General features: G+C 65.4%; 1 protein-coding gene across 9 annotated transcripts in view; it reads left to right on the forward strand.

The window, feature by feature from the left end:
• PRKAR1B (protein kinase cAMP-dependent type I regulatory subunit beta) overlaps positions 1–23003 on the forward strand; it is a 78714-nt gene that overhangs the window by 17117 nt on the left and 38594 nt on the right. For 8 of the 9 annotated variants that reach the window (XM_042240047.1, XM_042240046.1, XM_042240048.1 and 5 more), the window contains 2 exons: positions 3204–3374; positions 6245–6336. In XM_042240047.1, the coding sequence (XP_042095981.1) occupies positions 3204–3374; positions 6245–6336 (263 nt within the window). The remainder of the gene's footprint in view (positions 1–3203; positions 3375–6244; positions 6337–23003) is intronic. The other variant, XM_042240053.1, reaches the window with a different exon arrangement.

Genomic DNA, 23003 nt, shown 5'->3' on the forward strand with positions numbered 1-23003 from the left:
GACTCTTTGCTGCCAGAGATGGAAAATCATCTCTGTGCCCAGCCAGAGCTGCTCACAGGTCCAAGAAAGCGAGGGCTGGACCTCAGCTTCCTGGAAGAAAAGCGGCTTCTGGTGGCTTCCCTGGGGAGCCCTGGGCCCTCGCCGTGACCGTGGACCTGAGTCAGCCTCTGTCCACAGAGGCCAGGTCGCCCCATTATCTCAAAGTCTGTGTCCCAAACCCATTCAGGTTAACCAGATTGAAACCAAACCAAAACACAGAATGTGGCGAAGGTGCCTGGGGATCACGCTGCTGCTGGGAGCGAGGAACAGGGCGCCTGGTGGAGATGCTTAGAGGTTCTTCACTGAGCCAAGCGTGACGCCCCGGGGTGTCCCCAGGGACGGCACACAGTGCTGAGACACACAACCACACACTCAACATCCACGGTGGTCGAGGAGCGGACCCAGCCGGTGTTGACCAGCCATGAGCGGGCCGTTGAGATGTGGCAGGATGGAGTCTGACCCGGCCACGGGAAGGAGGGGCGAGCTGGCACCTCAGCAGCACACATGCCTTGGAGACCAATCGGAGAGGGCGGGGCCTGGCACGCACCGTGGGACAGCTCCTGTGAGATGCCCAGAAGAGGCGCGTCCACGGACACGGAAGGACACGCGCTGTGGGACAGCTCCTGCGAGACGCCCAGAAGGGGCGCGTCCACGGACACGGAAGGACACGCACCGTGGGACAGCTCCTGCGAGACGCCCAGAAGGGGCGTGTCCACGGACACGGAAGGACACGCGCCGTGGGACAGCTCCTGCGAGACGCCCAGAAGGGGCGCGTCCACGGACACGGAAGGACACGTACTGTGGGACAGCTCCTGTGAGACGTTGAGAAGGGGCGTGTCCATGGGCTGGTGGGTGCCGGGTCTGGGTGGAGGGTGCAGGGACTGCTGGGTGTGTGCTGGTGATGAGATGCCTGGCTCTAGGGGCTAGCGATGTTTGTGTGACGTTATGAACGCACTGTAGGCCACGGGACTGCATGCTTTGAGATGATGGGCTGTTAATTTTATGTTGTGTGAGTTTCACTTCAGTGAAAGAAAAGGCCCCTAATTTGCTCAATCACTTCTCCGGCCCCTTGCTTCTGCGGGAAGCCTGGGGTCATTTCCTCCTGACCTGCTCCCACCTCTCTGCGCCGGCTCACCACCACCACAGAGCCCGGTCACTTCTGCATGGCCTGACTCTGCGGACCTCCCGCGGTGGCTGGGCGCCTCTGCCGGCTCCCCCCTTCTGCCCGCGGTGGCCTGGCGCCTCTGCCGGCTCCCCTCTTCTGCCCGCGGTGGCCGGGCGCCTCTGCCGGCTCCCCTCTTCTGCCCGCGGTGGCCGGGCGCCTCTGCCGGCTCCCCTCTTCTGCCCGCGGTGGCCGGGCGCCTCTGCCGGCTGCTCCCTTCTGCCCGCGGTGGCCGGGCGCCTCTGCCGGCTCCCCTCTTCTGCCTGTGGTGGCCGGGTGCCTCTGCCGGCTCCCCTCTCTGGATGCTGGCAGAGCCTGCAGTCACTGTGGGTGGCCTACGCTGTGGTGTGGGGGCCTTTCCATGGTGTCGCTTCAGTATCCCACCTGCTCACCTCTGCCTGTACTTCTGTTTTTTCTTTTTGGCCACTTGGCTTGTGGGATCTTAGTCCCCCAAACCAGGGGTCAAACCCGGGCCCTCAGCAGTGGGAGTGTGGGGTCCTAACCACTGGGCCCCAGGGGATTCCCTGTCTTGTCTTTAATAATTTCCAAGAGCAAAGACCCAGAGTGTCTCACTTGAGACGCAGCTGACATTTCTAGTCAAAATTCGTGTTTATAGGAACAGCCGGTGACACGTGTAATGATTTCTGTAGAGGTGGGGCAGTCTTACCAACAGGTTTTAAATTCGTCTTGGGCTGCACCGAGCTGTGGCTGCTGTGTGTGGGCTCTCCCTAGTTGGGGCGCGGGGGGCTGCTCTCCAGCTGCGGCTTCTCACTGCAGAGCGTGGGCCCGGGAGCTGTGGATCCCCGAGGCACGTGGGATTGTCCTGGACCAGGGATTGAACCCACGTCCCCTGCGCTGGTGAGTGGGTTCTTCACCATGGACCACCAGGGAGGCCTTTACCGACAATCTTAATGTTGAGTAGAGTTAGTGAAAATGGCGTTTCCCTGGTAAAGAACCCACGGGCCAATGCAGGAAGCTTGGATTCGATCCCTGGGTTGGAAAGATCCCCTGGAGAAGGAAATGGCAACCCGCTCCGTTTTCTTGCCTGGGAAATCCCATGGACAGAGGAGCCTGGCGGGCTGCGAGAGAGTCGCACGTGACTTAGTGACTAGACACCAGCAGCACGTCTCTAGTGTGTTGGCAGTCATCTCTCACCCAGTAAACTGCAAATGGTGGTACATAACCCAGGGACTGCTGGCACCAGGGAGATACTGATGCCGGCCTCGGGGAGGATGGGATGACTGTCGTCATGGTAACAGAAGAGCAGCAAGGCCTGACCTTGGACGGCAGTTCTGGAGCTGTTGGTGGTGGCTGGTGTGTCCAGGGCTGCCCTTCGGAGATCCCCTCTCCCAAGAGACGCTGGGTTTTGGGTGAACACCATGAGCAAAGCATCTGTCCCGCTCTGGCTGTCCTCTGAGTCTCTGTAGATGCCGAGCTTGTACAGAGTCAGCATGCTGCTCAGCCTGTGCTGCTGTGACTGCCCCAGGCCGTGTGCCGGGAAGCCCCGTCTCCAGCTGGGGACCAGCCGGTCACCAGGTTGCTCTGGGGCTGTGGGGCTGCGGGGTCGGCCACGGGAGACCTCCACGTCCCTTTGCACGTTTAGGATCTGGTGTCCTCTGTGTGTAAACCCAGTTCCCCCTGTTATGCACCCAACTCCCATCTCCTGTGCCTCAGGGAGCAGAGCGCGGGCACTGCTGCCCTCGGTGAAGCCTGGGGCCTGGGGGCGCCCCACGTGCTTGCTGGGGGCTTGGGTTGACTCAGATTTGGTTCCAGGACACGCTGCTCAAAGTGTGAATGAGCAGAGAGCCTCCCGGAGCCAGGGTGCTATGGCCGGCAGAGCTGCGGGCTGGGAGTCGGGGCCGAGGCGGGGTCCGGGACAGGAGCCCGGCCAGGGTGCGCTGGGTCCCCTGCCTTCCCGTGACCCCGGCCTCCTGGACGACTCTGGGGTTCTGCCAGGACGGCCTCTCCTCTCACCCCTCCCCGTTGCCCCCCTGCCCCCCAGGAAGAAAACAGACAGATCCTGGCTCAGCAGAAGCCCGCCTCGCAGGCGGACTTGCAGGATGAGGATGTGTCTCCGTTGCCGCCCAATCCCGTGGTGAAGGCCCGGCACCGGCGCGGGGGCGTGAGCGCCGAGGTGTACACGGAGGAGGACGCGGTGTCCTACATGCGGAAGGTGGGCCCACGCCGCGCCCACGCCGCGCCCACGCCCATGCCCACGCCCATGCCCATGCCCCGCCTACGCCGCGCCCACGCCGCGCCATGCCCACGCCCCGCCCCACGCCCTGGCCCAGCCCAGGCCATGCCACGCCCACGCCCTGCCCCGCCCCATCCACGCCCCAGCCCAGCCCACGCCGCGCCATGCCCACGCTGCGCCCACGCCCCGGCCACACCCGGCCTGCGCCCCGCCCACGCCCCGCCCCAGCCCACGCTGCGCCCACGCCCTGCCCTGCCCCATCCACGCCCCAGCCCAGCCCACGCGGCGCCCCGCCCACACCCCCAGCTCACGCCGCGCCATGCCCACGCTGCGCCCACGCCCCGGCCACACCCGGCCTGCGCCCCGCCCACGCCCCGCCCCAGCCCACGCTGCGCCCACGCCCTGCCCTGCCCCATCCACGCCCCAGCCCAGCCCACGCGGCGCCCCGCCCACACCCCCAGCTCATGCCGCGCCATGCCCACGCCCCGCCCCACGCCCTGGCCCAGCCCAGGCCATGCCACGCCCACGCCCTGCCCCGCCCCATCCACGCCCCAGCCCAGCCCACGCGGCGCCCAGCCCACGCGGCGCCCCGCCCACACCCCCAGCTCATGCCGCGCCATGCCCACGCTGCGCCCACGCCCCGGCCGCGCCCCGTGCTGCGCTGACCTCCCTGCGCCCGGGGGTCCTTGCGGTCCCCGCTGGCCTGAGGCTGGCGCTGCACTCACCTGAGCTCCCGTGGGGCCCCTGCCGCCCGCGGTTCTTGACGCTGATAGGCTGGGGACACGGTGGGGCACCCAGGCTGGCGGGTGTAGGGGAGGAGCCCCGGGTCTGTGGCCACGGTTTCCTGGCTTCCCAGCTTCGTCCTGGAGGCTGGACCCCGACCTCGGAGCCTTCTGGAGGGAGCCCGCCCCACCCTGGCCCTCAGTCTCCCTTCCTCTCCAGCCGAGCAGGGCTCCCGTTTGCCCGGTCCGGGGCCTACCTGGTGAGCCGCTGCTGGTGGCCACGTGGCCCCCAAGGCCCCCTTGAACCTGTCAGCCCATCTTACGCATTTCTGCAGCCAGCTTTGCTTTTAAAAATTTTTTAAAAATAGTTCATGGCCATTAAAATTTTTTAAAAATTATAGGAAAATGTGAGTAACATAACGTTTAGTGCCCGTGTCTGTTCTGGCCGCTATAACAGGAGGCTGGAGGCTCACCCCGCAGACGTGTACTGTCACAACTTGGGGGCTCAGGGTCCCAGACCAAGGTGCCCGCAGGGTGGGTTCCTGGTGAGGACCCTCCTCCCGTGTCCCCAGACAGTCGTCACCTTCTCACGTGTTCTCACATGTTGAGCTGGGGGGGAGTGTGTGGGGTGAGCTCTTGGGGTCTCGACTTACAAGGGCACCGATCACATCCTGGGGACCCTGCCCCCACAACCTCCCCCGAAGCCCCATCACCGAACCCCATAACCTGGGGACCGTCCCTAGGCTGAGGTCCTTGGGCTTCGACATAGGAATCTGGGGACAGAGTGGCGGCAGCACCTCAGCCACCGTCATGCCGCGGCTACCGCCATCACCTCCAGGACGTTTTCATCTCACAAAACTGAAGCCCTGTCCACATGAGACCCCCCCCCCCCCGCCGCCCCCCGCCAGCCCTCCACTGTAATCAGGGCGTGAAACCTGTGAGAGTGCAGTTGAGGAGCCCTCCAGGACGCTGCCGTCCTGTGCCTTTCTCCCAAAGCCCAGGACTCCTGTCTAACACGGAGTTCCCCGGACACACCCAGAGGGAGGGACGCTCTGCAGAGGAACTGTCCCCAGCCAGAGGGGCTGAGGGGCGGTGAGGCCTGCGTGTGACCCGGGCGGGGTCTGAGGAGGGGGCACAGCCGTGTGGGTTCAGTTCCTGGGAAGGGGCCGGCCGGGTCCGGGTGGTGGGGGGTGCTCTGGGGCAACCCCGGGGTCACAGGAGGGCGAGGTGCCTTTGGTGTTGTAGGTCTGACCTGTTATACGGTGGTTGGGCCCGGGGCGGCTTTCCCGGAGGCTCCATCCTGCCTCCCAGGGGTCTCTGTAAAGGGCTCCGTGGTTTCAGAAGACGTAGTGCGCCCACCTGGGGGTGCTGACGTCCCCCCCGCCCCAGCCTGGAAGAGATTGAGGGGCAGCTGAGCACGAGGTGGGGCCGTGTCACGGCACAGTCAGCCTCCCCCGAAGTGTCCTTTTTCAAGACAACGTTTTTCTATTGAGCTGCTTCGGGTCGTAGTTGGTATGCACGGACGCAGTAGCTGTGGCGTCAGGATTCAGCTGCTCCTTGGCTCGTGGGACACACCGTGAGCTCCGCGGGCTGGTCCTGGCAGACGTGGAGACGGCTTTTCACCCACATTTTGGCCAACTGGGTCCAGACCGCTACCCGGCCCCTCCATCGCCACCTGGAAGTGTGGAGCCAGCCGTGGGCCACGTTCTCTCTTGTCCCCCCAGTTTCAGATGTTTCAGTAAGCACTTATTACCTGGAGAAAAAACAAGGAAGTAAAGAAGCTTTAAAAGGGCACGATGCTCCAGGGGCCTGGAGGTCCGTAGCGTCTTTGAGAGGCTCTGACGGCCACCAGCGCCTGTCCACCAAGACCCTGAGTTCACGGTGACACTTAGGCCAACTTTGGGTCACTCTCAGCCCCTTGTCTCTTCTTTACTTGTTAAGTTTGAAAAAGCTGTGACGCTCAGCTAGCGTTTCAAGTTTTGTGTCCACCGTTACTGGCAGACACATTCTGAAGGCTGGGCAACAGCATTTCTCGGGGTCTAGCGGGCGCCCGGAGAGGCGGCAGGCTCAGGCCCTGGGCTCGGCCCTGGGGCGCCGCTGGTCTGACTGCGCCTGGCCTCCCCGCAGGTCATCCCTAAGGACTACAAGACCATGGCGGCGCTGGCCAAGGCCATCTCCAAGAACGTGCTCTTCTCTCACCTGGACGACAACGAGCGGAGGTAGGAGGTGGGGGCTGGCGGGACGCCAGTTTGGGGAGCACAGGCTCACGGGCGGGGGTGGCCTCCGGAAATGAAGCGCCGTGTGCGCCTGGGCTGCCTCCCAAGTCTGGCTCAGGATCGGAAGCGCCTGCAGGCCAGCCTTGTCACAGAGAGGCACCTCTTCTGCTTGCAGAGGCCCAAACGCACCGCCTCCTGGGGCTGCGGGCGGAAGCGCGCCTGTGCACGCAGCACGGGACCCTGAGGGGGTGGCTGAGCTGGCGATGGGCAGCACTGGCTGGGCGGGCCTCGGGGGAGGACGTGGGGCCAGGGCGCGGGTGCCTCCAGGGGGGGTGTGGGGGAGCGGGTTCCCCAGGGGGCGGGTGTGGGGGCGCGGGTTACCCAGGGGGCGGGTGTGGGGGCGCGGGTGACTCCGGGGGGGGTGTGGGGGCACGGGTTCCCCAGGGGGCAGGTGTGGGGGAGCGGGTGACTCCGGGGGGGGTGTGGGGGCGCAGGTTCCCCAGGGGGCGGGTGTGGGGGCGCGGGTGACTCCGGGGGGGGTGTGGGGGCACGGGTTCCCCAGGGGGCAGGTGTGGGGGAGCGGGTGACTCCGGGGGGGGGTGTGGGGGCGCGGGTTCCCCAGGGGGCGGGTGTGGGGGCGCGGGTTCCCCAGGGGGCGGGTGTGGGGGTACAGGTGACTCCAGGGGGGGGTGTGGGGGCGCGGGTGACTCCGGGGGGGCTGTGGGGGAGCGGGTTCCCCAGGGGGCAGGTGTGGGGGCGCGGGTTCCCCAGGGGGCGGGTGTGGGGGTGCGGGTTCCCCAGGGTCGGGTGTGGGGGTGCAGGTTACCCCAGGGGTGGATATGGGGGTACAGGTGACCCCAGGGTGTGGGTGTGGGGTGGGGGTGCAGGTTACTTCAGGGAGGGGTCCAAGAGTCCTGAAGGCGCTGGGGTGCTTTGCCTGAGAATTGAGACCATGTAAGTGAAGTCGCTCAGTCGTGTCCGACTCTTCGCGACCCTGTGGACTGTAGCCCACCAGGCTTCTCCGTCCATGGGAATCTCCAGGCAAGAATACTGGAGTGGGTTACCATTTCCTTCTCCAGGGGATCTTCCCAACCCAGGGATCGAACCGGGTCTCCCACACTGGGGGCAGACGCTTTAACCCCTGAGCCACCAGGGAAGATGTCAATAGGGAAACTAGGGCGCTTTGCGCCCCGCCGCCTGGGTGAGAGGGTCCCTGGGGTATTGGGCGCAGCCCTTCAGGGTTGACTCTGCGCGCACAGCTGACCCTGCGCGGAGTGGGAGGGCGCCCCGGTGGAGCCTCAAACCCACGAGGAGAGCAGCTGTCTGCGTGCTCCGGGGGCCGTGCCGCGTGGCTTCTTTCCTTCCCTGACTCCTGCATCGTTTAGGACACATGGTGTTTTGATGACATGCCTGTCTTCAGAGGCTCATTGAAAGTATTTTCCTGTTTCTTTAAGATAAACTGCTTGATGTGAATCAAAGAGTAAATGATGTTTGGAAATTTCCTTTTTCTAAAAATGCTCCTTTTCCCCCCATTCTCAGCAAACTGATTCTTCGTTAGGCTCATTGAGCGCATTTCGAGAGCAGTCACGTAACGTGCAAACGGTGAACAGAATGAAGAGAGAAGGCCTCTTTGTTTTTTAATAATGACAGCTTTTGGAAAACTGATTTTATTTGTTCATCTTTGGTCGCACTGGGTCTTCGTGAGCACAGGTTTCCCTGTAGCTGCGCCAAGCGGGCTCCTCGGGGCGGGGCGTCCGGGCTTCTCACTGATGTCGCTCCCTTGGTGTGGAGCTCGGGATCTAAGTCCACGGGCCAGTTGTCCGTGGAGTGTGGACTCTTCCCAGACCAGGGACTGAACCCGTGTGCCCTGCATCGGCAGGCAGATGCTTATCCACTGTGGCACCAGGGAAATCCTGAGAAGGCCTCCTTGCAGCCCCCTCCCCACAGTGACCGCCTGCTGCAGCCTGGGGTGGTCCCTGCAGGCCACTGTCTGTGTGCGTGTCGTGTGGAGCCGGGCGGGACACACAGGTGATCTGTGACGCGGGCCTGGGGGCCTCCCCTGTGGCCCCTGTCTGGTTGTGGGCCTGTTGCTCCACTGAGGGGTGGGGAGGTTTGTGTACCACTCCCTTACCAAGGTCGCCGGGCCGTCTCTGGTGTCGGGGGCCTCGGTGGAGACCGAGGTCGCCGGGCCGTCTCCCGTGTCGGGGGTGGACCCTGAGGGGTGGTCTTCTGCAGGGTCGGCTCCCAGAGCAGTGTGGCGGCACTGGCCGGGTGCCAGGCTGGGTTTTCAGGCTTGTGGTACGTGGTGCTGGCCGGTCACCCAGGAAGGCGGTCGGGTGTCCAGGAGACCTGAGTTTGGGGTCGGTCCCTCCTGGCCCCCAGCATGGGGGCGAGGCTGCTTCCCGGGGCGAGAGGGAGATTGGCGCTGGAGAAGCTCGGTCTGAAGACGCCCGTGGGGCCAGTCCCCGCTCCCGGGACCGCCCGCCCCACTCAGTCCTCCCTGGTGTCGTGGGCCGCCCTCTCTGCTCTGCGGCTCCTCGCAGACCCGTGGAAGGCGGACGCGGGGGACACCTCACAGTCACCCGCCAACCCCCTCTCCCTCCGCTGAGTAGCCTTGCCGGTGCCGGGCACCCCGGGTGCGCTGACCTGATACCGCGTTTGAGATGAGAGGCCGTCATCTCTCTGATAACTGCTGAGCCCTGGGCTCAGTTCACCGGCTCCCCTGGAAGCTGCTGAGCAGGTCTGCGGCCTGGACTCTTCTGCCCAGAACAGAAGGGTTTGGGCTCAGGATTGCAAGCCTTCGCAGTAGGCCCTGCCCTTTCACAGCCCTGCCAGCCCAAGGCAGCGGCTGGTGCAGCAAGGCCTTAGCTTAGGGCTGAGGCAGCTGAGCAGGACTCCTCTGGGCGGTTTCTGGCAGTATCTGTCTGGGAAGCATCTGGTTGTGGGGGGGTGTCCTTTGCCCTTGACCCTAAGTTTCCAGAGCCGCGAGTCTCTCTCTGCCTCTGACTTTTCTGTGTCCGAGAGCCAGGTGGACAAGAAGTGGAGGAAGCAGATGGTTGGATTAAAATTCCTCTTTGCGAGGCTGGCTGGGAAAGAAAGCTTTCCACAGGGTGTGTCTGCTTCAGATCTTTTGTTTTGCTCAGAGGAAAACTCACTTTCCAGATTGGAGCTCGCACGGCCCCCGTTTCTGGCCACGGCCTCGAGGAGACGAGTCGACAGCTCGGGAAGCGGGTCCAGGGGGCGTGGGCGGGAAAGGCCCGTTTCCTGACCCTCCCCGCGGCGGCCCCTCCTGCGCTGCCCGGTGTCTTTGCTCTTCCCAGCTTCTTGGACGCGGGGCTTCCCGGCTCGGTCTCTGCTCGCCTGCGGCCTGGTGCGCGCCGCCCGTACCCTCACGTGCGCAGAGCGTCTGGCGAATCCTGATGAGCAGGCGGCCTGCTGCTCCCTCCGCTTCCCCGGGGGAAGAGCCACCGCACATCCCCGAAGGCAGACCCCGGGGGGACACTGCCGCTCTGCAGCCCTCCCGCTGACCTCAGAGGTGACACAGGCCAGCCCACGGTTGTGGGCTGGGCATTGTGGCTCCTGCCAGCGATTCTAGCTTGTGTGGAGGTCCACCCGCAGGGAGAGCAGGGGAGGCCGTGTGCAGGCTTCGCTCTAAGAGGAGAGTGTCTCTGGGTCGAACCACAGCACCTGCCAGAGCTGGGTCTCTGCGCACGCCTGGGGGGCTCTGCAGCCCACGTGCCGCCCCCTCCTGGGTGACGGGTCACAGCGTCACGCGCCTGTGACGAGAGGAAGGTGGTGGCCCAGGTGCTGCCCTGCGATCAGGGGGCCTGCTCTCCCGGGGCCCTGGGGGTGCAGGGAGCTGGCCCTGCCCTGCTAGGTCTTGGGAGCACCAGAGGGGACCAGGGAGCCCCGTGTGCTCGTGCTGGGGGCAGGGATCCAGCCGCAGCTCTGCGTGTCGGGCCCCGGGTGAGGGCCTCATCCCTGGAGCCCCCAGACGGGCGGATGAGGCCTCTGAGAGGCCTCTGACCATCGGGCGGCCGCGCTGGTGGTGGGGCGTGCTCTGTGCAGCTCTCATCAAGGCCGGTCTCCGCCTGCGCTCCCGGCCACTCAGCCGTCTGTCTCCCACCCACCCGCGTATCTCTGCAGCTTGTTTGTCCACAGACCGGCCCGGCCCTCAGGTGATGGGAAAGACGCGCAGGCGGCCAGGTTGCCAGGCGGCGCAGCTCTGGGCGGGCTCTGCTTCTCTGCCCCCTGCCCCCCAGCCTGGCTCCAGCTCGGGCTTTGCGCTGCCTCCCAGTCAGGCAACCTTAAAAAACAAAACTGAGAAACAGCGCTGGCGTCTTGGAGGAGGCGGGACCTCGTCCCAGGACCTCGTTCCAGGAGCCTCTTGACGGCTTTAACACGTGAGGCCAGGCTCTGGGCCGAGGACGCCTCCAGGCAGCACATCTGGGCCGCGTGGCCCAGTGCGTGGGGCTGTGTTCCGTGGGGGCTGAGGCCCTGGGGCTCTGGCACCGGTGTCCCGGGGTGCTCTGAGCCAGACGGTGGGCGGCAGGCCTCGTGGGGCATCTTTTTAGGGCTGCGCTGGCAGTGATACGGGCCCTGGAGACAGCAAGTAGGCTGCCCACGGCCCCCACGCCCCCGGCCCCCCCCCCCCCCCCCCCCCCCGCCCCCATGGCCCCACGCCCCCCCAAACCCCCATGCCCCACCCACGGCCCCCACGCCCCCCATGGCCCCCACGGCCCCCACGCCCCCATGCCTCTTGGCCCCCCACGGCCCACACGGCCCCCCACGGCCTGGGGGGGTGATTCGGCCGCTGGGCTGACCTGCCTCCTGCCGTGACTGCACCGCTGGCCCGAGCCTCCTGCTGGCCTCGCCTGTGGTCTCCCTCGCCCGGCGCCATCGTGACTCACAGCTGCTGGAGCCCGGCGGTGAAAGGCTCCAGGACGCGGCTGACGGGCCTGCGCACACCCGCCAGGCCACTGTTGATGTCCCCTGACGGTTGTCCCCTAACGTGATTTGAGGTGCCTGCAGGCCACGGGTCCCCAAGGCCCAGAGAGGCGGGGAGTAGGGCTGTCTGTCTGAAAAGGAGGGTCCCTGTGGGGTGCGCCTGCTGGGGAGCTGGCCCCAGCCCCCCCGCAGTGGCGACGCGGTCCCTGGACCCAGGGACCCCCAGGGCCCTGGCCCCACTCCTGAGCCCTGTCACTGCACAGGGAGGGCCTGAGCCAGCTGCGGGACCACCGGCTGCCTGGGGCTTGTCCCACCTCTGCAGACGCACGCAGACCGCCTGCCCCGCCTGTCAGGTGGCGATGCGGCCACATGGCCCTGTCCACGTCCCTGAGGCGAGGGTCACCGAGCGCACGAGGCCTCAGGCCACGTCTGCCTGCCCTCAGAGCAGCCCCCTAGAGTCCTGAGCCTGGAGGGGAGGGTAGCTCCTGTTCCCCGGGCCTGGCCCACCCCCTGCCCCCCGCTCCCTTGGCCCTGCAGGCTTAGCCTTGCCACGTCCATGGACTTGGGTCCACTGTTGAGCTGCAAGGAACCCAGGATGTTACCAGGGCAGGAAGACCCCAGGGCCCCAAAGAGTTAAAGCGCTCCGTTTCCGACGGCGTGAAAACCAGGGGCGAGCAGCTGACGGGCACCGTGCGTCCTCCCCACAGCTGCTCCTGGGGTCACCGCGCCTCTTTGTTTGCCCGACTCTTAGCAACTGTTGCTTTTCCTGAAGGACACACGTGGACCAGCTGTCCCCTCCCAAGATGCAGCCGGGAGAGGTAGCCTAGAACCTCAGCAGAGCAAGAGGAAAGCGCGGCTTGTCTGGGGAGTGGGGGGGGGGATCCCAGGGGCGTCCCGGCTGTTCCCAGCCTCGCCCTTGAGCGCCGTGAAGGGGCCCTGTCCCGAAGGGCCCCATCTGCTGGTTGAACGTAGACGGCACTCGGCCGGGCCTGCGGGCGGGACCCATGTCAGGCAGGGCTGCACACAACGGCCGCAGAGCAGGGCTAGGGGCGACCCTGGGAGCCCCCCAGGGGATCGGCTGGGCCCCCAGCTCAGCCTCTCGAGGTGGTGGTGGGGCTGGGGCTGGGGCTGCGAGCCCCACGCCGGGACCTCAGTGTGGCGGGGGTGCCTTCTGCGAGGGCTCTCGAGGGGTCTCCTATGGGGGTGTTTGTGGGACCCCTCAGGGGCCCCCAGAGCCAAGGGCTCTGCGAAGCATTCGGTGTCTCAGGTCCCTGCAAGGGGGATGCAGCTGCTGTTGACCCTGCGTCCGCCAGAGCTTCATTCGTGCCACCCTCCGGCACCTGGCACCTCGATTCCGTCCGGGGCTCTGGGTGACCCTGTGTGTGCTGGTTTCTGTCCATTTTGTAGGTGGGGAGACCCGGGGCCCGGGGTGAAGCAGCTGGCACGTGGTCCTCACTTGGCCAGGCCAAGGTCTGGCCGGCCCACAGGACTGTCCCCGCTCCCCACTGGGGACCGCCAGCGAGGCCACACGCGAGTCCGGGGGGGCCGCTGTGGGGAGAAACCCAGGGAGGCAGCAGGGCCTCTGTGGGCCGTGAGCCCCGGCCCCTGAGCTCCTGGCCCAGACACGGGGTGATGCTCAGGGCTGCAGTGCCATCCAGAGGTGGCTAAGACCTCCAGCGGCAGGGGTGGGGAGCACGGCTGGGCCTGGTGACCTTGGATTTCTCCTGGCCTTGCTGTTTGCCGGCCAGCGATGTAACCTCTGGAGCTTCAGGAATGTTCTGCCTGCCCTTGAAGGCAGGAAAGCCTTGCTTCCGAGGCGGGAGCTCACTCCCACGCACCCGTCGATCCAGCAGGTGTCCGGCGCTGTCCCAGGGCAGTGAGCAGCCGGCAGGAAGGGTGCTCGGGAGATGTGCCTGAGTAGGGTGGGAGTAGTCTCTGCGGGGCCCAGTGGCCAGGGGGCTCTCGGAGGAGAGGGTGCGTAACCCAGACCTGGAAAGTGCACGGGCCAGAGGGAAGGTCCTGGCCCGCTGGCTTCTGCGCGAGCCTCCTGGGGCCGCTCAGACACGGTGTCGCTCTGTGGCTTCGAGCTCTGGGACTGACCTGCCCTGGGGGGCCAGCCTCTCCTCGTCCTCCTTAAGATCAGCCTCTGTCCTTTGGGAGCGGGGGATGCCCAGCTCCCACCCTGGGTTTCCCCTGACTGCACGGCCCCCTGGGGCCTTGGGCCGCTGAACATCGGGACGAGCAGGTTGCTTGTAGTGAGGCTCTGTGAGCCAGCGTCGCCCCAATATTCTAAATGCTGCGTTTCCGAAACAGTTCTATCTTTTCAAGGTTACGTTTATCATAATCGAATGTATTTATTTTTAATGGGCTCCATGTCAGTAATTTTAAAAACCCTCAGTCTTGAAAGAAGATTTTATTTTCTTTCATTTTTTTTGAAGGAAGATTTTTACACTTAGAGTCTCCTAGTCACGTTTCTCACGGGACAGCGTGTCAGGGGGGTTGACGGAGTATCTTTACATGTAGATGTTTTCACGCTAAGGTATGTCCTAGGGAAAGGAGTAGAAATGTCCATTCAAGGAGCAAAGGAACGGTGCAGCTCTCCCAGCCAAGAGGCTTTCTGTCTGTGTTTCCTGTTTAAAGAGCTGGCAGGCGCGCAGTCCCCGGGTGCACCAGGCTCCCCCAGCGACACGGAACCCGGAAGACACAGACGCGTCTGAGGATGCTTAATGCTGGGGGCTCTTGGGGTCATGGAGGCTGGGGAGCTCCGTGTGCCATTGTCTGCCAGTGGACGTGCAGGGAGCCAGTCCAAAGGCTTGAGAGCCAGGAGGCAGGGGTCCGAGGGCGGGAGGGTGGATGTCCAGCTCAGGCGCAGTGCGGGTCTCCCATCCCGTGTCTCTCTTCTGCTGGGCTCACGAGCGGCGGTGCCGCCCTCCCTGGGGAGGGCTGTCCTCATGCCCTCTGGACTCAAATACTGGTCTCGTCCAAGATGCACCTAGAAATCGGCTCACAGCGGAGTGGGCGTCCCTCGGCCCAGACAAGACGGCACACTTGAAGCTGTGGATTTTTATTTCCTGGTCTGTGCTTACAAGAATGTCACAGTAGGCCAGAAATTCCTCCCTGTGTAGACATTTAGTGAGGTGTTTCAGATGCTTAAGGACAGCTTGTGCGGCTGCATTGAAGGACCTTATCGTTAGGGGACCAGGTCTGGGCCGCCGGGGTGGCCGGTCAGGTAGGCCGCAGGGGAGGACGGTGGATGGCTGCTGGAGGGCACAGTGGGCACGTCGGTGCCAGTCCCGGGTGGCCCCGCTGGGCTGATGGACTGGGCGGAGCGGGAGTGGAGCGGTGGTGGGGGGTGGCGGCTGGCGGAACGGCGCAGGCGGGGGGTGCGGGGGACAAAGTGGGGGAGGGGGGAGGGTGTTGGGGATGGGGGAGGGTGGGGGGGAGGGTGTCGGGGGTGGGGGAGGGTGGGGGGAGGGTGTCGGGGGTGGAGGAGGGTGGGGGGGAGGGTGTCGGGGGGGGAAGGGTGTTGGGGCGGGGGGGGGCAGTGCGGTGCGGAGCGGCTGCAGGAGGGGGGCGGAGCAGGGGGTGGGGTGGGGGGGTTGCAGAGCGGAGCGGCTGCAGGCTCCATGCTAGTGTGGTCTCAAGGGCACAGGTGCCGGTGGGCAGGTGGGATCTGGCCTCATGAGCTTGACTGGACCAGCCCGCTGGGTGTCCGGGGGGAGCTGTCAGGAGGCCGGCGCGGCCCTTCACCCCAAGCTCATTTTCTCCCCTCATCTGTCCAGAAGCACTGGAACTATTCCTTTCACTTTCCCGCGAGCTGGGCTCCTGGTGATGAGGGGTCCCTTGAGCCAGACCTCGGGCCCCAGCCCTGTCTGTCCGGTGTGGACCTGGGCCCCACTGGCCCGTTCTGTCCTTCCCCAGATGTGTGTCTGCTTGCAGACGGCCTGGGGCCCACCCAGGGTTGAGTCCGGAGCCTGCAAGACTGCAGGACTTAGAGCTACCTTGCCAGATCAGGGCTGTCTTGGACTCCAGAGCCGCCGTCTCAGTCCGGTAGAGCATCTCCGTGCCCTGGTCCATCCCCCGAGTGCCTCTCCCCCAGCCCCCCCTGCCCAGTGCGGACCCAAGGCCAGTTGTGCTGGGTGACGGCTGCCCAGAGCTGCTGGAATTGGGCAGGGGCTCACGGGCCTGTGAACACACGTGTACGCGTCTGTGTGCAGACACGCATCCGCCTTCTTGGGTAGACCCCTGACAGGCTGTCTGGGCCCGGCTGCTGCACAGGCGCCTCTGGCTGTGGCGAGTGGGGCCCTCTCTGCCCCTGCCGTCGGGCTTCTCGCTGCGGGGCTCCTCGCTTTGCAGAGCACGAGCTGTCGGCGCTTCAGCAGTCGTGGCCTGTGCGCTCGGCGCCGGCGCTTCTGGGGCCCCAGGGCACAGGCTCACGGGCTTGGCTGCGCCGCATTTGCGGGGTCTTCCTGGGCCAGGGATGGAACCTGTGTCCCCTGTGTTGGCAGGCAGAGTCTTTGCCCCCAAGCCACCCGGGTGAGCCGCCAGGGAGCCCAGCAAGTCTCTAAAGTCCAGTTTGTCTTTTTTTCTTTCAAGAATCGTGCTCCTGTTGTCTGCGGTCCAAGACTTTGCCTAAAGCACGTTAACAGAGACTCACGTCTTCTTCTAAAAGGCTTGTCCTTCTAGCTCTCCCGTTGAGGTCCTTGACCCTCTGAGTTACCGTGTGTGCCGTGAGGTCAGGGTCTGAGGCTGGGTGGTTATGTGGCTGTCTGGATGTCCAGCTCCACTCGCCAGAGAGACTCATGGACACGTCTTGGCGCCTCGTTGATGATCAGTTGGCCACCAGGGTGAGGGCTCGCTTCTGGGCTCCGGGCTCTGCCCCACAGCCCGTGTGCCGTGTCGTCTCAGCCGCCCCAGTCTGCGCGGGCGCGGCTCCACAGTGAGTCTGGAAACCGGGTCATGCGCACCCTCTCGCTTCATTCTTTTGCAGAACCGTCTGGGCTATTTTAGGTCCTTTGCGTTTCCATAGGAATTTTAGATAACTTTCTATTTTGAAAGCCCGCGTTGAGTCTGTAGATCGGTTTGACACAGAACTGGCATCTTGTCGGCATCGAGGCTTCTCCCGACGGACAGGAGTGTGTCTCCGTCTCGCCGGGTCTGCGCCTTCCCAGCAGGCTCTTGCAGTTCTCCGTGGACGAGTCTCGCACTTCCCTTGGCAAACGGATCCTGCAGTGTCCATCCTTTTCCATGCTCTTGTGAAGAAGACCGGGTTCCCAGCGGCATGGACTGGCTGTGGAGGCCCGGTGGGCTCCGGTGGGCAGCGGAGGCAGGTGGCTGGCCAGGAGGGGCCGGAGGTCTTGCCCTTGGACACCCTGTGGCAGAGGGGTGCAGAGGGCTCTGGGCTTCAGGCTGGGGCTCGCCGGCCCTGAGCCCCGGGGGACAGCCTGTTGGTCACAGCTCGGCGTGTGCCCCCCCCGCCCCCCCAGGAGCAGGATGAGAGCTCCAGACGGTCTTTGTTATGTGAGCCGTGTTCCCCGACCTCTGCTGGCGCCTCTGAGACTCGTTGGGGAAGAGTTCCTTCACGGCTAAGCACACAAGGGGCTCTTTATCTGGGCGTAGGAGTGACGTTTAGATGTAAGTGGGCCACGCCAAGGAACTCAGGGCTTGCTGGAGAGAATCGCCCCAAGGCTTTTATCCTGTGTCTGCTCGGGGCCCATATGCACCTGGGCACTGCCCGCGCTGCGGAGTCAGCGGGTACACTGTCTCCAGTGACCTTCTCTTCTGGAGGGGCCAGCGTGAGGCACGCGGGATGGACAAGCTGCTGATTCTCGTCGGAACGGGGGCGGCATCGAGAACACGTAAAGATCTCCGTCGATTCAACAGCCCGGAAACCAAGTAGCCCAGTCAGAGTCTGGACAGAGTCGAAGAGGCGCTCGCCCGCAGAGCACCCTGGGGTGGAGAGCGAGCCCCGGAGACGCCCAGCTCCTCGGGCAGCAGGGAGAGGCAGAGCAAACCCCAGGGGGCCGTCGGCCCACGCCCATCGGGATGGTCAGAGTGAAACCCGCCCGTGCAGACGCGGAGGAGCTGTGCCCTCGTCCGTTGCTGCTGGGACTGGCAGCCGTGCTGGCCCGGGAGACACCTGGGCAGGCCCTTAGAAGACCGGACGTGGACTGCCGTGTGGCCCGGCAGCTGCGCCCTTGGGCCTTTATCCCAGAGGAGTGGGCGATCACGTTCACGTGGAAACCTGTACGTTGACTTGCCATAGCAGCTTCCTTTGTAAAAGCCCGAAGCTGGAAACAACCCAGGTATCCCTCAGCAGGCCAGTGGATAAATAAGCTTGGGCTCCGTGCCGTGGGAGAGCGCTCGGCCAAAAAAGGGGACGAGCTGCTCACACACACGGCGGGCGGGGTGCGCCTCCAGGGAGCTTGCTGAGGGGCGAAGCCGGCCCTCGAGCTCCCGTCCTGCGGGACACTGTTTAAGTGACGTTCTCACGGTGGCAGAGTTATGGAAGTGGAGGGCCAATTAGTGGCCCCCAGGGCTTAGTGGCTGGGTGAGGTTCTGGGGGTCTGCATGGCGTCGCCGCCAGCACCCTGGGCGGCCCCCGAGATGCCCCTTCTGGGGAGGTGCAGACCACCGCACGGCTGTCCCCGTGGGCGGGGCCGGCCGGGTCCCTGTGCTCCAGCCGTCGGCTCGGCTTAGGGCCCTCTGCAGGTGGGGTGGGGTGGGCCCTGGGACAGGACCCCGGGCCAGGCCGGCCGCAGCCCCCCAGGCCCCGGAGGAGCCTGGGCCTCAGCGAGTGTGGCGCCACCCGTGGCTGGACGCGGTGCTTGGAGCTGGCGGGGCTGTGCCGCTTGCCGGGTCCAGTGCTGGTGCCTCCGCGGCCGTTTGTCGCCCCGTTCCCAGGTGATGGGATGAGGCCCAGCAGTTGGCCGGCCAGGCCCTCGGCTCGTCAGAGAGCGGCGAGGTGGACGCTCTGCCTGGCTCCCAGGCCCGTCCACCTCCTGCCTCGCCTCGTTGTGCCTGGAAGACCACGGGTCTTCTGTTTCTGCTCGCCCCTCTGTCTACCTTCTCCCAGGGCCCCTGCAGCCATCACGGGGTCGGGGAGGGGCTGTTTCTCTGAAGCTGTTCATAGGGCAGGGTCCCGGCGAGGGGGGGTCCCAGCACCGCAGGGCGCAGCCTGCAGGGTCGGGGCTTGGGGGGCGGCTGGGCTGGGAGAGGCTGTTTCTCTGAAGCTGTTTGTAGGGCAGGGTCCCGGCGAGGGGGGGTCCCAGCACCGCAGGGCACAGCCTGCAGGGTCGGGGCTTGGGGGGCGGCTGGGCTGTGAGAGGCTGTTTCTCTGAAGCTGTTTGTAGGGCGGGGTCCCGGGGGGTCCCAGCACCCCAGGGAGCGGCCTATGGGGTTGGGGCTCTAGGGAACAGCTGGGCTGGGAAATGGTGTTTCTCTGAAGCCATTCGTAGGGCGGGGTCCTGGGGGGTCCCAGCGCCCCAAGGGGCAGCCTGTGGGGTCGGGGGTCAGGTGGCAGCGGGGTCGGGTCCTCGGTGTGGCAGCCCCTCTCGGGTCCCTGTTCTCTGAGGGTATCAGGGCCCCTGGTTTCTCCACACACGTCTGGCCCAGTGCCTGTGTGGACTGCGGCCTCTGTGGACCGTGGCCTCAGTGGTCTGTGGACCGCAGCCTCTGGACCGTCGCCTCTGTGGACCGTGCCCTCTGTGGACTGTGGCCTCTGTGGACCGTGGCCTCTGTGGACCATCACCTCCGTGGACTGTTCCCTCTGTGGACCGCCACCTGTGTGGTGGGTGTGAGAACACCAGGGAGGAGGAAGCCTTTGAAATGGGAGGCCGAGGCCAGAGGCTGGCTTCTCTGCACGCTCTGTGCTGATGGCCTTGGAGCCTGGGCAGGGCATGGGTGGAAATGGTGGGGATTTGAGTGGGGTGACTCTGGTGTGGCCGCCCTTGGGGTGGGGAGAGGAGAGCCTCGGGGCCTGGGAGGGGCTGGGGTATCCTGTCCCTGCCCCGGGCCGCCTGCCTCGGGCTCCCTCCTTGCCTGCAGCCAGCCAGGGGCCGTGGGGACTTATGGACAAAGCCCATGTAGGAGGACGGGCTCCACAGTGCCCAGGCGCAGATCTGTCTACTCAGGAAAGAGCAAATTCGGGTCTCAGCGCAGCCTAGGAAGAACCACGGGCCGTGGAGCCCAGCGCATGACCTCTGGCCACCGATGGTGGGAAATTCAGAACACGGAACCCCGTGTGTCTGCAGGCCCGTGGCTGTGACGGGGCTGGGGCATGGACGGCCAGACCCCGGGCCGGGTCAGCAGCACGCCTCGAGCCCTGCCCCTCACGGGCCCTCGATACTTCTGGTCTCCCGGAGCTGCTCACCGTCCCTCCGCCGGGCCCCGACTCGAGTCCACGTAGGTGTTTCGCCCCCTGCGGGTCTATCTGCCCGGCGCCCGAGCGGCCGCTTCGTGGCTGCTGGGCCCTCTTCATGCAGCCCCTGCGTCCTCTGCTGTGACCGCGTCGTCTCTGTCCCTTTCCTTGCTCTGTGGTGCTTCGCGAGGTGGCCGGCTTGTCGCGTGCGTCTTCCTCTTGGTGGGAGGCTGTGTTTAGAGACCGCGTTCTGGGGGGAGCCACTGCTTCGCTTTGTCCTTCTGCTGGGCTTTTTCTGCAGACGGAATCAGGACTGTTTTTAAGGTAAAATATTTCACGCGTTCGTATTGATTCTTCCAGTTTCAATTCAGGGCTACAGGGCGGCTTCCTTCCTTCCTTCCTTTCAAAGTAATGTGATTAATTTTGTCTTTATCTCTTTTCCCACATGCTGACTATCTCAGCTGTCCATGGTGCCAGCGAAAGAATTCTTTGCTTCATTTCACCACGGGGGCGCACGCACACACGCACACACCTGACCTTCGAATAACAACCGGTGTGGTCAGCAGAAGCATTGAAGGTTTAATTCTGGCTCACTCTGCCCCGAGGCGTCTGCAGCCTGGGAGCTGGTGCTGTCAGCTGGGCACACATCTCGCTCCCTTTTTTCGCGTTTCCTTTGGGTTTGTACGCGTTGTTTTTCAAGTCTCAGGCTTGCTTTTAGAACCACGTGAAATATTAGCATAGTTCATGGCTTCAAAGTCGTCGCCACCCGCGCGGCGTGTCCCAGAGCCTCACCCACCTCGCGTCGCCACCGGACACGCAGCTGCTCCCTGCGGCCTGGGGGGCTCTTTGCACTTGGACTCGCCTGTGGCCGGAGCAGCAGGCGAGTGAGCGAGTCAGTCCACGGGCGCAGGCTCACGCCCCCGCTCCCTCACACACACGCCTTTTCTGTCTGGCGTGTGTCCTGGAGCTCGCACCGCGGCTCTTTTTAGATGGTCTGGACAGCTCTGGGCCTTGGGCCATCCCAGAGCTGGGTCGGTAGGTGGGGAGGGTGGGGAGGGGGCGCATAAATTTCCTCACGTTGTCCGCTTGGCCACAGCTCGGCCCCTTTCATGGAGGAGAAAGCCGCTGGCCAGGCCCGAGGCGGGTGGGCATCAAGGTGGGACTGAACGTGGCGCCAAGCCCAGTGCCGCGCCCCGGGTGGCCCGCAGGGTCCAGGTTGAGGTCTGCCCGGGGCTGAGGCCTGTGGCTCCCAGGCCTGACGGGCTAGCCGTGGCGCCCCCGACGGCCCCGGTCCTCACCGTGCCACTGAACGCGCCAAGGCGTGGCTGCTGGGCCGGGAGAGCCGGGCAGACCCGCCCCGGCACTTGCACGGGAGAGCCGGCGTGACGCAGCCGTGCCCTGGGCCTTACCGCCTTGTGGGAGCAAAGCAAGTGCAGGCGGGCGCATGAGATCCTGGCGGGGAAGGGGCTGGCGTGTCCCGAGCCTGACCTCGCGTGGACCGGGGTGGCTTCACCTGAGCACCCGGCCCTTGGCTCCCAGGGCCACTGGGGGCCTGGGGCCGTTGGCGGGGGTGGACACGGCGGCTGTGATGGACTTGAGCCGGGGCCTGGAAACAGCCTTTCCGGGGGCTCTGAGTGGGGGACGGGGGGGCAGCCATCAGGCTGGACCTTGTCTGCTGGTGTCTCTGTGGGGCTGGCGCTGCCCGCGCTGGGCCAGGGTCCCGAGTGGCACCCGGAGGGAGAGGAGAGGGGCCCTTGGCGAACACGGGCTCCAGGTGCCTCTGCTGCCTTGCCTGTTCGCTCGGTGGCTTGCGATGACGTCCTGGGCGGCGGGGTGCGTGCTGGCCAGGCCTCCGGCGGGCGCGGGCTGCTGCCCGAGGAGGCCGCTCCAGAGCGCCACCCTGTGCCTGGCACGTGGGTGCCACGTGCTCGCTCCCACGAGTGGCTCTCACCCTGCGATTGTCCCTGGGATCGTCTCTGTTGGTGACAGAGCCTCCCTGCCCTTTCTATGCTGGGCCCCGGGACGTGTGTGGGAGGGCACCCCAACGAAGGGCAGGCCCATGTTCCTGTGGCTGTTGGGCGTGGTGCTGTCCTGGGTGTCCACTGGCGCCATGACCGGCTGGATTCTCTGCCCTCTCTGCCCTCCACCCTCCATTCCTACAGGCTGCTCACCTACGGTTGCCAGCTTCACCCGCCCTGTTCCTCCCCCACCGCCCCCTGGCCAGCCTGGCTGGGGGCCTCCGCGGTGCCTGCTGCAGACCCTTTGAGGCCGCCCCTAACTGGTTCAGCAGCCGTGGAAAGGACACACGTCCCCTGCCCTTGAGGCCTGAGGGGGTGTCCCAGAGCTGGCGGGCCGCCACGGCCTCCCCCACGCACGTGTTCAGAGCTGATCTGGAGGCTGCAATGCCGGGGCCTCCTGGGTCTCGTGACTGATCCCCAGGCTTGCTGTGTTAAATAAGCGAGATGCTGCTTATCCTGGAAAACATTTCCTGTCTTGGGAGGTGAGGAGGACGGAGGAGGGAACCAGGACCCCGTATTCCACGCCTGACCTTGGATGTGGCCTGCGCGGGGTGGGGTCACAGGGATGGGGCTTTGTAGCTGTCAGGGTCCACGTGGGGCCTCAGTGCACCGTGGTGACAGCGTCCTGGAGCCCATGCGACCTGGAGTTCCCAGGGCGCGGCGTCTGTGCAGGCCGGCTGGGCCTTCAGGAGTCAGCCCGGGGGGTGGGGCCCCAGGGAGGTGATGGGAGGAGCCGGGGATTCCTGGAAGTGGGTGCAGGGCCGCTGGAGAGAAGCAGGTGAGGCCACAGAGCTCAGGGCGCCTCTGGGGTGCTCGGCGAGGACACCCCACTGTGTAGCTGAGAATTCTCAGGCTGCAGGGTGGCCATGCCTGCCTCTCTCCAGATGGCGGGGAGGCTGCGTGACCCTGGCCTGGGCCTCAGATGGGCCCCAGCGCCCTCTCGTGTGCACCTCCCCCTGGCCTGGGGGCCGCTGCCCACCTTGGGCCCTGCTGGACGACTGTTGGCTGCAGCTCTTCTGGAAAGAAATCCTTGAGGAAGGATCCAGACCCCATGCGTCGTGACGCCCAACGCAGCAGAGTGGGCTTTGTAGAGGCGGAGCTGCGTGCGGGGCTCCCCTGGGCCCAGGCCCCGGGTTCTGGGCTGCGTGTGGGGCTCCCCGCACCCGGGTTCTGGGCTGCGCGGAGGTGGCGGTGGTGTCTGCAGCTCCGCTCAGCTGCAGTGTGGGCGCAGGCCTGACGGGCCTCCGAGTACTTTCCCTCTGTCAGAACCACGGCTGCCACAGGGGTTCTGGCAGCTGGCTCTGGGGCCATGGGGGCCACAACCCTTGGACGGCCGTCGGTCAGGA

The sequence above is a fragment of the Ovis aries genome, chromosome 24 (genome assembly GCF_016772045.2).
Source record: "Ovis aries strain OAR_USU_Benz2616 breed Rambouillet chromosome 24, ARS-UI_Ramb_v3.0, whole genome shotgun sequence".
NCBI lineage: Eukaryota > Metazoa > Chordata > Mammalia > Artiodactyla > Bovidae > Ovis > Ovis aries.